Below are 14,987 nucleotides of genomic sequence, written 5' to 3' on the forward strand. Positions count from 1 at the left end.
AGTTTCCTCCCAGGAATGTCATAAACAGTAATATCAACACATCAAAGTGTGTGGTCACTAAAGCTTAATTCAATGAAATAAAATGCGCAGATGTCAAGGATAAATTTGGCACTAAATAAATGTGAGGTCCTTTACTAACTATGAAAACCTTTCTTTTTTTTTAATTTGCTGATGGACAGGTAAAACTGGTGCCGCCAGGTGAAAACAACATTCTGAAGAAGAATGTTCACTGCTTTAGAAATAGAACATTATTGGTTTCCAAACTGTGGGAGAGACAGAGCAGGGTATCTGGTCTCATCCATTCAAGCTGATGATGGGGTTTGCCTTCTGACCAAGACTTGGAGATGAGGCTCCTGGGTAACTAAACATCACAAGGGCCACTTTTCCTATACAACACATTTCGCAGTATATCTTAACACTACCCCTCCTCCTCGTGCCCTTAGAGACACTTCTAAATAACAATATCAGCCTCTGAGCCACAACCATAGAGGAGGCCAGGGCCAATTACTCAGTGGTGAAACAACTTAATACTCATGAAAAAGTGAACACAACTTAATATGGGGGAGTTAGCCATACCCCAGCCCTATACATCAAAAGAGAAAGGCAAACACTTGCTTCATAACACATAGTGAATTGCAAAAGTCTTCTTTGAAAGGAAAACATTCCAGGCTATGTTGGTCTTGTAAACAATAAATACCGTGACTGGCATGGAATCTCATTAGATCTCTTGGGAAAGAAACACATGTTAATAATTTATTAGGGACGTGCACCGTAAAGCTCCGAATGGAAAGAGACTGTCATGCCTAAGGGATGAATGGGCATTCTGTGAACAAAGACTCATCCTTGGAGCCCCCCTCTCTGTCTGTGTTATGCTGAGACAAGCAGGTGAGGCATCAGCTTTTGGATGTAATTGACACTGTAGGAGTGCATGCAATGGCTTTCCTCAGGGTAGCAAATGCAGAGACAGAACTCAGAGGAGCAACCGGGAGAGCCCATGCCTAAAGGCAGGTAGAGGAAGGGCACTTGTGTAGGAAAGTAGGACTTGGCTGGTATTGAAGAGGGAGGAGGCAGTGACAGGAGGTGAGTCAGGACAGGAGTGGCAGCCCGGAGATGTGAGTGCTGCAGACAGGTCAACTGAGTTAATTACTGAGAGGCGTAGTGTGGATACCATTCCACAGTATCTTTGATGAACTTGGCAAAAGCAATTTCAGTGGAGTGGCAGAGGCAGAAGTCAGTCTCAGGTGGGTTACAGAGAGAGGGAAATGGGAGACAGGAATAGCGAATACAGACAGCACTCAAGAAATTGGCTTGCAAAAAAAAATGATGAAACCATTGTACAGAGACGTGTAGGGATCAAAGAAAGTTCTTTATTGATTTAAGCATGGTAGATATTTAGAAATATTTAAATACTATGGGAAGTTTGGAAGAGGCATGAGAATTTAAAAATAAACAGGCAAGAGACAATATGATCAGGTTCCTGAGAAGAGAGGAGGAATAGGACTAAGAGACTAGATTGAGAAGCTGAAGTGTTCTACTTTTCTTGTAGCTGACTCATCTTAAATGCTGGATTGCATTCAGAGATTTATAAATACTTTGGTCTTTTAAGGCTGCCTTGAGCTGGGTTCACTGCAAAAGAAAGCTTGGACAAGGACATTTGTGAAAATAGTTTTTTGTCTTGTGAGGAAAACTAGAGGCACAGGTGTGGTGCAGCAAGAACACGGAAAGCAGGGAGGGAGCGACAGCATCACTGAACCACTGAATGGTTCCACCTGGGGGCTCCATCCTACCAGAAAGCCTATGAGAACGCATAAGGCACGAGGCTTGGAGTTGTTCAGCTGATATAGAGAGAGCACTTATCTATAAGCTGCCAATTTGTCCCAGAGGCTCTTGACACCCTCAAAGTTTGTATCTGCATCAGAATGGCAGAGGAGATTCTTAGGGAGATCAATCACAGGTGGTCAGTGTGGAGGAGACACAGCCTTCCCTACCTACAACTGCTTAAACTCTGTAAACATGAGCTAGAAGCATGTGAGATGTTCTATACAAATATCAACTGGACACTGCAATGTTTTGCTTATCAATAAAAATATTTCAAACACTAAGAGCACTTTTACATCCAGTCACTAAAACCATCACTTGTATGAGAGATGCATCCCAGTGACACACTATTTGTGAAGATGTCTTCATTGGCTTTCTTTTGAAGATTGCATCTGCACCTCTATCTCCATTTTCCTCTAAATTTCTGTGCCATAACTGTGTCTCTAATGATGAAATTGCTATTTATCCAACATTCAAAGTCTCTTCCATTAAGGCCAAATTAACATCATTGAAAATATCACCAAATAGTCTCCTTTGAATAATTACAACATATTAATTTATGCTTCAGGGCTTTTTTTTCTTTCAGAAAGATAAAAATTTGTTATGAGAACAGTAGCCACACCATCAAGGCTTCATACCTCCCCTGATGGTGCCTGAAGCACCATCTTCAATGAAGTGAGCTCAGGTCTAAGATGTGACAAGTCTTTGAAAGATACATCAGCACCATAATATCTGAAGTCCCACAAAGATTGTGAGCAATTGGTTCATTGATAGGTGGGAAGCTAGCTAGGTAGGAAGGTTTTATCTTACATGGAAGTATGAATTAAACCCAATGTGCATCAAGTAGATACATTTTTCTAATGAAAGGAAAGGGAAAAACAAACAGGATGACCCATTGTAACAACGAAATATACAAGACACTATGTTGAAAATGAATTTAACAACTTTGTGGGGGTCGGGGGGAGGTAGGAGTTGGGGAGGTGGGGAGGAAAGGGATAGGAGGAGAAAAACAAAGGAGGGGGTGACAATCCTCAATAAGAAATGGACTCATTACCTTGCTCATGTAACTCTAATCCCTTTGTACAGTATCTTTACAATAAATATATATTTAAAATAAAAAAGAAAATGAAGAGATTTAGTAATATTTTATGTAATGGGTTACTAAAAGCTCATAAAAGAGGATGTGCATACCCAAAAGAGTGAGACTGATGTTTTACACATGGATTAGTCTCTCTGTTCTAGCAATTTATGGGGCTTTGTGGTTTTCAAAGCATTTCAAAGCCTTATTATCTCCCTTGATCCTCACAACAACCTTTCAATTTGCACAGGGCAAGTAGCATGACTCCATTCTACTGAGATGAAGAAATCAGTGTTTTGTGATTCTAAGTGATTTACCCAGTGTCCCCTTGTTGGTAGTGGGCAGATCCCTGATTATAGTCCAGGGCTCTTTTCTCCACATGAGACCACCAACTGCTTAAGTCATAAGCTGCTGGAGAGGAGGGGAAATGTATTCTGCCTCTGTCATACTGCATCTGGCATTGGTCTAGAGACTCAATAGAAATCTGCTCATTGGCCCCCAAAGCATCATTAATTGCTGGCACTTCTAGAAAAATTTATAGTAGTAGCATTTTTGTGTTTAAAACTAATTGCCTCTTGTAGGCAAGGCACTGACTGTCCTCATTGTGGTCTTATAATCATCCTAGAACCACCCAGTACATGTGTTCATGTCCATTGTCATAGTACCTTTTAACTGTATTCACAGAGCATCACAAGTAGTTGAAAGTACTCACACCCATTGTTAGCTGTATTTACACCATGTTACCTGTCCTGTTGGCAATTTTACAGAATTTTCAAGGAATCCAGAAGTGACTGGTGATGGCATGTTAGTGTGTAAGTGATTATAGATGCTTTAGGCTCATGCAGCCAGTCTCTCTCTTCTTGGCCTAAATATACTCATAGTCTCCTAGGCTCAGGGGCTCAGGTGTGTTTCTGTTCTATTCCTGAGGTCAGCCCACAAACCAACCATCTCTTTCTTCTGAATATTTGGGTTGCTACTTATAATCTTTCAGGGCAATTTTAGGCTTCTTAAAAGAGTGAGTGAACCTGGATGTTAGTGGCTCATGCCTGTTATCCTAGCTACTCAGGAAGATCTGAGCATCTTGGTTTGAAGCCAGACTAGGCAGGACAGTCCTTGAGACCCTTATCTCCAATGAACCACCAAAAAAATCTAGAAATAGAGTTGGGGCTCAAGAGGTAGAGTACATTCTTTGAGCAAAAAATCTCAGAAACAGTGCCCAAGCCCTGAGTTCAAGCCACAGGAACAGCACAAAAACAAGAACAAAAGTATAAGAGAAGCCAAGGGTCATAGCACATATCTACAACTATCACATTCAGGTGGTAGAAGGAAGAAAATATGTTTGAGAACAACCTGGGCTATAAAATATGATCATGTCTCAAAAAACTTGATTTTCAAAGGCAAAACAAAAGAATGAAAAAGAGCTTTTTTTTCTTGTGCAGCAAAGACTACGGAATATGTGGACAAAGTCTTGGCAGAGTCTAGAAGCTTCCCGCCTTAGGACTCCATCTTCTCTGCCACTTAAGCACATTAATGATTGACTTGTTTTCTCTCTCATAGTTTAGATATGTAAAGTCAGGCTGATAGCATACCTTCAAAATAAATTCAATACAAAATGACAATTTGTTCATCTAGTCCTTTTGGCATGGAAAAGCTACCTCATGTGCCATGGTGAGAAGCTACAGAAAAGCCTTATGCCATCTCTTGTAGCATAACCATGTCAGCTAATGCCTGCGACAGACCCTGTTCCTGTTTCTGTATCATAACCCCTTGGGTACAAATCATATCACAGAAGGAATTTTGCCTCAATTATTGTTCAATAGTCTCTTCTCTGAGACCACCACTCCCAAGGCTGCATTATAAGGGAAAATGACCAAATTTTCAAACACCTTGGCTTAGAACATAGAAAGCAACTTGTCTTTACCTAACCCTACAGATGAAAGCTTACTGTTTCTTTCTTCTCCATGGGGAATGGAGGCCCTCCCAGCAGGCTCTTCCCCAGTAAAGCCAGACAATTTTGGGAAGAACTAGCCTCTTTTGATTTCACTATATAACCCTACACAGAAAAGGTACTAACAGCATACTCAATGGCAGGAGATCAAGTGATCATTCATAAAGTCCCTGAAGTAAAGCCATCCAGGTGGTCACCTTAGTTCTCCAGATGTAGGAAAATGTAAGGTGAGGTAGAACCTTTGGGAATACCTTTAAATTGCAGAAGCTGTGTAGGTAGTTTGCATACCTCATACAGGCTAGAGGATAACCAAGAAAGAGGAATTAGATCAGCTGTGGAGGCAGCTTTCCTTCAGAGAAGCAAATGAGAGATGGTACAATTTTCATGCAAAATTAATACCCTTGGGAAGAGCATTGTTAAATAATTTAATGAAGGCATATCATTATTTAGAAGCAACTTGAGTTTTTGATTATTTAAACTCTGCACTCAAATGCACATACATTTGCATGTATTGATTCATGCTTGCTCAGGTAAATAATTGCTCAATAAACATATAGCCTCAGCTCTTACTCGTATGCAGACCGAGAAAAGTTATGGGCCTGGAACTCACCTGCATTCCCAGTGGGACATTCCTTATCTACATAGGAAAAAACTTTGACCTTTGACCCAGGGAGCCAATAATGCTACAAAAAGTGAATGGTTTCTAAACATTTATCAACAGTGGAATGTTTTTGTCAAATGAAAGAGTGTTAAGGAATCCAATATACACTGAACAAACAAAGTTAGAATTGCACTGCTTAAAGAAGTGCTAGGAATTCTGCAGACCAATCCTTCCAGACATTCCATTTTTAATAGTTTAATTATTTAAAACCATAAAAGTTGTACAGATTTATGGAGTGTCGTGTGATGTTTTGTTACATGGATGTATTGTCTAACACTGAAATTAGGACATCTATCTTCTAAAACATAAATCATTTTTTATGATGAAAGTATTTAAAAGATTTTTCTTCTAGCGACTGAAGTAGGCAGTACACTATTGTCATCTACAGTCACCTAAAGTGCAATAGCTCCTCAAAATTTTGGTTCCTAGGGATCAATCTCTCCCTATTGTTCCCTCTGCAGCTCATTGTAACCACTCCTTGACTCTCTCTCTGCTTTCATGAAATCCACTTTTGTAGATTCCACATACAGGTGAGAACACATGGTACTTGTCTTCCTGTCTCTGTGTCTTTCTGACTGATTTCGCTTAACATAATGATCTCCAGTTTCTTCCACGTTATTGCAAATGATGGATTCTATTCTTTCTATGGCTGAATGGTATTCTGTTGTGTCTATGTGCCACATTTTCTGTACTCATTTTTCAGATAATAGACACTTTATTTGTTCCAATTTCTTGGCTATTTTGAATGATGCTGCAATAAACATGGGAAGGAAGATGTCTCTCACAAACTGATTTCATTTTGTCTGGAGATTGTGTGTGTGTGTGTGTGTGTGTGTGTGTGTGTGTGTGTGTGTGTGTGTGTGTGTGTGTGTGTGTGTACGCGCACGCACATGTATGTAATCTCCAAGAGTGGCTCCTCCATTTGTTGGTTGCACCTGAGACAAATTTTCTTGAGACTCTATGTGAAATTGACAGAAAAAACACTTGGCATGCAGAGGTGGGAAAGATGAGGGGCAGTATGGCTATCAGAGTTCACATCTGTCTCTGTTAGCACTAAAATCAAACATAAGAGATCAATATTTCAGAAAGTGAGAAAATGTAGGAAAAAGTTCTTAAATGTCATGTACCACTAAAGTGATTTATTTAATCGCTCAAATTTTTGGTTGCTCAAATTTGGTTGGTCAAATGGAAGGGATAAAAGAAATGGAGAGGGAGAGAAAACACCCTTCAGTGGAATATAAAATTGAGAGTCCAGGTTGGTGAAACTCCCCAGAGATGCTAGACTCAATTCTCACCACTATTCAACGTAGCTTCTTCAGAAGATTCTTCTATTCTACTTTTATGTTTGCTCTTGACAGAGGAGATGGAACTCAAGATTGCTTGTTAGACAAATGCTTTACTATTTGATTCACAACTGTATTAGTCCCTCCCCTCCCTCCCTCTTTCCCTCCCTCCCTCTCTCTCTTTCTTTCGCTTTCTTTCTTTCTTACTTACTTACTTTTTGATAGCATCTCATTCTTTCTATTCAGACTTCCTTTAGAAAATGATTTTCCTACCTTTTTACTTCTTTTGAGATAGTATCTGGCTATGTTGCCAAATCACTATATAGCCTATACTGGCCTTGAACTCTGATCTTCCTACCTCTGCCTCCTGAGAGCTAAGATTACAAGAATGTGACTTCACAACTATTTCTTCCAAAGATTATTGTTTGTTAGATGGTAGTCAAGGTGAACTGACTGCTGCCTACACTGATGTTCTATAAGATATAATCTGTAGGTTTAAACTGAAAGAGAATTTGCTGTTGGTTTGTGGGTTTTCTGCTTTGAGAAAGCTTTCAGAGGCAGCTGAAATGAAGGAGGCAGGCAGAATGAAGGATCCTGCTCTGTCCTTGCTTCATAGATGCATATTAATCACCAAAGTATGAATCATACCTTTTCAATAAAGACTGTTCTGATTCACATTCCAATTTTCTAAATTCATACTCCCTTAAAAGAATAAAAATCCATATTTCAGTCAATTATTTGAGATGGTTTTCAATGCTTTAAAAATGAACATACACAAAATAAGCAGTAACAGCAAGAATAGTAAGAGAAAGCAAACACACGATCAGATTATGACAATGGTAGGCCATGATTCTGCATACCTGTACCTGTAGCACTGAGGCACTCAGGCAAGCGAGTCATGAATTTGAGGCTAGCTTGAGCTCCATACCAAGACTTGGTCTCAGTCAAACACATAAACAAAAATCCAAATGGCTAAAGTAACCAATATTAGAGAAAAAGAGATGAGAAGCATCAGAGTACTTTGAAAATTAGGTAAGACAGATGCTAAAATCGACACAAATATTAGTTTTATACTATCGAGAGAGAAACTCAAAGTAGTTGTATAGAGAAACGTAAGTATTATTGGGATTCAATGAAAGGAAATAGAGAAGTTAACCTCTCCAGGAAAAAAAATGTCTGGTGTATTTTCCCGACACCGTACTCCTTGCCACAACTACAAATTGTTTCAGGTAGAGAGGTCCTGGTCATTGTGTCCTTTCTCCTCCCTCAAATGGCTCAAGGGCACCCCTGTCCCACAGGAACACAGTGCTCTTCATCTCTGCATACCTCACATGCTCTCCAGCCTCCTATGCACTAGGCCAGCACCAACCCTCCTTGCAGGCAGGGTGAAGAGCTCTCCTTCCCACCACGAACAACGCATGCTTCCCACTAATACAGCTCTCATCACACTGCATTATAATTGTTTAGTTGTTGGTGTTCCCCACAGGGATGAATGTATTTTAATATATTTAAATGAATTAATATAAAAAAGGCACTGAATAACACACTGGGTAATTCCTGGACAGCAGTCTTATAAAAACTCAGAGACACTCTACACATGGGCATTGCTTATGCAGTGAGCAATTGCCAATTACCCTAAGTTGTCTTATATTGTTAGCTGCAGACACAAGATTTCCTTGCTTGAAAGAGATAACTAGCTACACTCTCCGAAAATAAGGATGGTACCTTATCTTCTCCATTCAGTTCAGTTCGACAAACACTTATTGAGTACCAGTCATTATGCTAAGTGCGGGGGAAACAATGATGAATAAGACATAGCCCTGTTCTTGGAGTTTACAGACATAGCTGGGGAGATATAATACAAATGCATAAACAGTCAGCACTGGAGCCTGCTCTGATCTCAATTGAGCATGTCAGTATATCTGGTAAAGGGGCACTCCAAACAAAAAGAAAATACGAGAAACTTATATAAGATAAGAAATGTCATAGTATATTCATAGAGACTAAAAAGGTCTATGTTTATGGACAGGTGTACTAAAATAAGGGAAGTGTAGGAAGAGCAATAGTACGTAAGGAATTCCCAAGAGACTGATGGGGCTCCTTTGGTTGCAGCTGTGGAGACTTCTGTAGGCAACCCTAAGGCGTCAGATTTTATCCTGTTGGTGATGAAGAGCCACCAACAATAGGAACGCTGAATTTTATTTTAAATAAATGAGTTTGTGAAAGGGATGTAAATGGACTAGAAGTTGGTATGCTGATCTAGGGCCAAGGAGATCAGTTAGAAAGCTACTGCAGCCTTCGGAAAATATACAATTAAGGATTTCTGAAGGGTTTTAAGTAGCCAAGCAATGCTAGTGCTTCTCCTTTTCTTCTCATCAAACATCTAGAGAAATAAGCAAAACTAGAAGAAAAATGCAGATTCTATACTTGCTGAAAATTTCACCATGTGGGAATACAACACACGTGGGAAGAAAGCACATATACCGTGCTCCAAGAGGCTGGGCTTTAGGAGAAAAACATCTTGAGTCATGGAACCTCACTGAGAACCAAGGAGGACTTTTGATAAATGGAAACGGAGACCTGATCTATGGCTACTCTATGTCTCCTGTGTATGAGTAGCTTGTCACCTGAAGAATTCAGGTCCCCAAAATAGGTAAAATGTAAGTTCACAAGAAACATTAACATTGGCTCTGAGTGACATGTTCTTATTACATGTATTTACGTGTGGATGTATGCATCATTTGTATATCTTCTTTTGTATTCCTCAAGAATGTATTCCAGTTTGTTTTGTCTACAATCTAAACCCTAGCACCTAGCACCAGGACCTCACATGTACAAGGCAACATACTGAATGATGGAACCTCACATCTTTCAAACAAAATAAATATGATGCCAGGTCAAAAACCACTTCCATTTGCTTCTAGCATAACATAAAAAGAAGTCTTGTTTGGGATGTAGGTAGAGGCATGAGGGAGAATAACGGGGAGATTTAAGTCTGTTTATAGTACATTGTATGCATACATGAATATGTCAAAATGAAGTCTCCATGGGACATCTAGTTGATGCTAATACAAAATGCTGGAGAAACACTCTGGATATTTGCCCGCAGAGTTACAGAAAACTGTGCAACACATAGAAAAAAATCAGAATATTCTATATTTTAAATGTATTTCCCAGAAACCATTCTGCCATGATCCTCATTACATACAGTATTAGCATTAAAGAAAGGAAAGGGCAACAGGATTGGTAAATGCATAAATCATTCCTGTGCTTCAAGTTTTTTGTTTTTTTTTAATCTTTAATAGAAAGGCAGAGAAAATAACTTCTGTGAGGGTAATAATAATTGAAACAGAATGTAAGGAAACACCCAAGAAATAACTAAGAAAAATATTAGCTAGGGCTCTGGATTATTCAATTTGGCAGCATTGACCCAACTAACTTCATAGAAGGTAATGGTGACATCAGTTTGTTTCCAGCATTAAAGGGACATATTGGTTTTCTTTCTTTTTCCTGTGGATCATCCACACTGGGATGCTGAGATACACATATGAAGTGTATGATGGAAGTCATGACTCACTCACTGATTTATAGTCCTGAGAAAATGGATATGGTACTCAGAACTATGGGAATGCTCAAGAAGTAAGTCCTGGGTCTCAAGTGCAGCAGATCAAACACAAAAATGGGAAATTTATGGCAAATGCCAAGAGTACTGACTAGCACTGTGTATTTTGTCAGGTATGTGTTCAATATACCTGCCAAGCCTTATTTTAAACAAATCCTGAGCTTCTGGCATTGATTCAAGCTGCAAAACAAGATATCTTAAGCCAAAGATACTACCTATTTCTGTTTTTGAAGCTGGTTTCTAGGAGTCTAAGTACCTATCTAATATTTTCCTAGGCCACAAAATTTCACACAAGTTTTAGAAAGGAGTAACTGTAATACTGAAAAACTATCAACATAACAAGAATTCATGAACACATCGGAGTCACAAAGATACTTTGGGAGGGCCAAGAGTAAGGGGCCAAATAAAGGTATAAAGTATTTTTTCTACTCTCAGTGTAAAAATTTTTACATTGTATCTCTATGTCGGCCATAGAGCTGTAAGGGTAGATGGAGAGTACTTTGTTAGGAAGAGATGGAGAGATGGAGTTAGGAAGTTCCTAGGATGCCTTGGAGGAATGAGTTGGATATTAACTTAAAAGCCAGAGATCAGGCAGAGAATGTTCATATGTTCAGATATTTAAATCTGAGAAAACTCAAAGAGGTGTCCAAGTCAAATTTTATATGGGAAAAGTCTGTAGAACAACTAAGGACAGAATAATGAAAATGAAAATGACAGAAAGTCAAAGATGTTGTCAAATGCCAATTTTCATTTACGACACATACACACACACACACACACACAAACACACACACACACACACACACACACACACACACACACACACACACACGACAGTCAATATAGTATATGAGTATACAGGTTTATATCTCTTCATCTTTGTTCTATTTGGACCTCCTTCCAGGATATTGAAACCAAACAACTCAAAGCCTAAAAGAATAGTTCCTTTCCTTGCCTCAAAATGTAAGTTTCATCTAATTTCCTCTAAGGGTCAGAGTTTTGTGAGTAGAGGGGTTTGGGTCTTGAATTTGAGGGTGTAGTCAGAGCTGAAAAAAGAGGGAAAGATTTACTGAGTTCTAAGCAGTTTTCAGAAAGAAAATCTTAGCAATGCCTAATTTATTGGGGACTTCTTCACAAGTTAGATAAGTCACTTTAGACAGAAATAGAACATGACATTGATAAATTACTTAATGTCAAAGCCCATTAGACATCTGACTTTAAATAACCTCAAACCTCAGCCCAGAACCTAATCATGTCAAGACAACTCCATTACCATGAAATGGTAATCCAACTCAAGGATTCAGTGGACTACCAGAATTCCCTGGGCAAGACACTGAGCCATAAGACTTCATCTCATGGCAGAAGTCTGTGGTATCATCAGACACTGGACCCCCAGAGTGAAGGAGAGACAAAGCCCGACTCTATAGTTCAACAACCTCAAGAAAACCATCTTTATTTTCATAGCAAGCAGCTGACTTCGCTTAGCACATCTGATCTCTACTATGAACAGCACAGTCTGCACTCACTTGAATGAAGATATACTCGTCCTGGACAACCAGGGAGCTGATATCAATGGAGCGGGCAAAGGGGCCACTCCGAGTTGTCTCTGCACATTCCTGGATCCTGCAGGTGAGGTAGTGAGCATCTGAAAAGAGAGGGCACGAGAGAACATGGTAAGTCAAGCTCTCAGCGGCACATACAGGTCTAGTTTATGAAGGATCCGTGATAGGAATTAAAATAACAATGGTATTTCACTTTCTTATCCACACAACTTGAAATTATTACCAAATAAGATGGCAATAGCTACTACTATAAACACAGGAATGGAGAAAGAGTTAATCTCATATCCTATTGGCAATGGAGTAAATTGGTTTAGCTTTAAGGAAGAGCAAATTTGAAGTAGCTATCGGAATTTTACATGTGCATATTTTATACACCAGCAATTCTAATTCAAGGGATGCTTTCTACAGAAAGACTCATATTTTCACAAGGAGGAAAGGCAAGGATGTTCATTATGGCATTATTCAAAGCAATGAAAAATTGAAAACAGGCTAAATGTCCATGAATTAAACAATATCTAAATAAGCTGAGATACATAGGACAGAATGTCATGCTGTAATTAAAAGATTAGGTAGATACACACATTGACATGATTTCTCCAAGAGGCACTGCTCTGTTACCTTTGAGAAATTACGCAGAATTACTTATGCTATGATCTAATTTATGTCTTAATAAGCCCTTGTCTGTGTAGATATGTAGGTTTGTGCCACAACTGAATGGATAAACATTTCAAAAGTTGTATATAAAAATTAGCTATGATTATTTTGGAGGAAAGGAATGGGCTTAAGGAAGTACACAGAAATAGAATTATGTGTTTCTACTTATTACTTATATAAAACTTATAAAACTTGCAAAATGTTCTGAAAATATCAACCACTGGCCACCTTCCACCCCGTTAAGAAGTCCATAAAATATGTGGCAGCTAAGACAGCTGAACAAGAGAGAAGTACTTGACTTGAAAAGCATTCTGTGACTTCAGGATCAACCAGGAAAATTCAGTCCATTTGGTTATTTGTTAGTTCTGAAAAACCTACAGGAAATTTATAAAGAAATTGCTTTACAAATTGTTTTAAAAAATGGTTAATTTCATGGCATGATAAAGCAGGTGATCAAAATGAAAAGTAAAGATTTATTTAAGACTAAAAGTAGGCAAATCTTCTAGGCTTTGTTGGCTCATGCCTGTAATCCTAGCTACTCAGTGGGCTGAGATAAGAGGATTGTGGTTTGAAGTCAGCCTGGGCAGGAAAGTCTGTGAGACTCTTATCTCCAATGAACTACTCAGAAAGAGCCAGAAGTGGCGCTGTGACTCAAGAGCTAGAGCTCTAGCTTCAAGCAAAATGTTGAGGGACAGAGACCAGGCCCAAAGCTCAAGCCTAAGGATCAGACAAAAAAAAAAGTAAGCAAATCTTTATCATTAAATACCATAAGCAGCTGGTGCTGGTGGCTCACATCTGTAATCCTAGCTACTCAGAAGACTGAGAGATCTGAGGACTGCACTTCAAAGCCAGCCCTGGCAGGAAAGTCCATGAGACTCTTCTTATCTCTAGTAAACCACTCAGAAAAGACTGCAAGTGGGCTGTGGCTCAAGTGGTAGAGCACTAGCCTTGAGCAAAAAAGAAACTCAGGGACAGCACCCAGGCCCTGAATTCAAGCCTCAGGACCAGAAATAAAAATACATATATCATTGTATACATCTGTCTAATGTAGTTGCTCCTTGCATAAGTGTATCTGCATACATAGGTATTAGACTGAATGGAAGAGGTATAAGCAATAGAGATAAAGGGTAATGGCTTAAATAAGCAAAATTTTGTAATGGTTAAGCTTAAAGTAAAAATAGATTAAAGTATTCCTGCTTATCCTCAGTTAATGATTAGTTCAATGAGTTCATCATTCTTGCATACATACTTTGTATCAGATATCCTTGGGGATTAGGAGTACAACACTGAATGAAACAGAGACTTTGTATTCAAAGAGAATCTGCTCTCCAGAAAGGGGCTTACTCATATTTATATAGCTAGCTATCACATAGATTAATTTGCACACTTGATACTAATTTAATAAAACCACATCTTGATGAGAAACAAATTATTTGACATAAATTCCTACTTCTTGAATGCCCATATATGAGTAGAGTCTATTTGCTTTGGTAAGTATGAATCAATGACTAATTCATGACTAATACTGACTTCATTCTTTCCGTTAGCAGTCCTATCACATGCTCAAGGTCTTCAGCCCTTTAGCTTTTCTTTCTTCCATATTCTATACAATTCACTTTGGTCCTAAACCTGAACAATCCTGTCTCTGAAGCATTTCCAGAGTATTTTCTCTTCTTTCTATTACCCATACCACTTGGAACACAGTTTCTTATCTAGCTATGTTGCCTCTGATACAGATTTCAAACCAGGATTCTGTGAATATAAGTTTAGAAGCTAAACAGATCCAACGTTAAACTACCAGTGTCATCTTTAAAACCCACGCCCCAGTGTCGTAACCACAAGCAAACCTTATATCTGCCTAAATATCTGCCTAGATAATAGGAGGCCTTTAACAAGTAGGCTAATAAACTCAAATGCCCAAGACACCCAGCAATGAGGGCTGGGAAGGTGGCTCAGTGGAAGAGTGCTGGCCTTGAATGCATGAGGTCCTGGGTTCGATTCCTCAGCACCACATACACATAAGCAGAAAAGAGCTGGAAGTGGTGCTATGGCTCATGTGTTAGAGCACTAGCCTTGAGCTGAAGAGCTGAGGGACATTGCCCAGGCCCAGAGTTCTGGCCCCATGATAGACAAAACAAACAAACAAACAAATAGTGAAATGAAGGCTGGAAGCGTGGATCAAGACTCCAAAACCCTATATTCCTACTAACCACCCTGCCCCCCACCCCCAACCAAAAAAAAAGAAAAAGAAAAGAAAAGGAATGAGATGAGCTGATGACGGATGGCAGCTGGCACATGAGCTCCGTGCTGGTCCACACTGAGCCATAACAGGTCACTACCACAAAAGGGCAAATGTTTGGC

General features: G+C 39.2%; 1 protein-coding gene across 1 annotated transcript in view; it reads right to left on the reverse strand.

The window, feature by feature from the left end:
• Sorcs3 (sortilin related VPS10 domain containing receptor 3) overlaps positions 1-14,987 on the reverse strand; it is a 581,112-nt gene that overhangs the window by 139,286 nt on the left and 426,839 nt on the right. The window contains exon 7 of the mRNA XM_042689442.1: positions 11,937-12,055. Within this exon, the coding sequence (XP_042545376.1) occupies positions 11,937-12,055 (119 nt within the window). The remainder of the gene's footprint in view (positions 1-11,936; positions 12,056-14,987) is intronic.

This window comes from Dipodomys spectabilis, unplaced genomic scaffold (assembly GCF_019054845.1).
Source record: "Dipodomys spectabilis isolate Male_0828 unplaced genomic scaffold, ASM1905484v1 ptg000125l, whole genome shotgun sequence".
NCBI lineage: Eukaryota > Metazoa > Chordata > Mammalia > Rodentia > Heteromyidae > Dipodomys > Dipodomys spectabilis.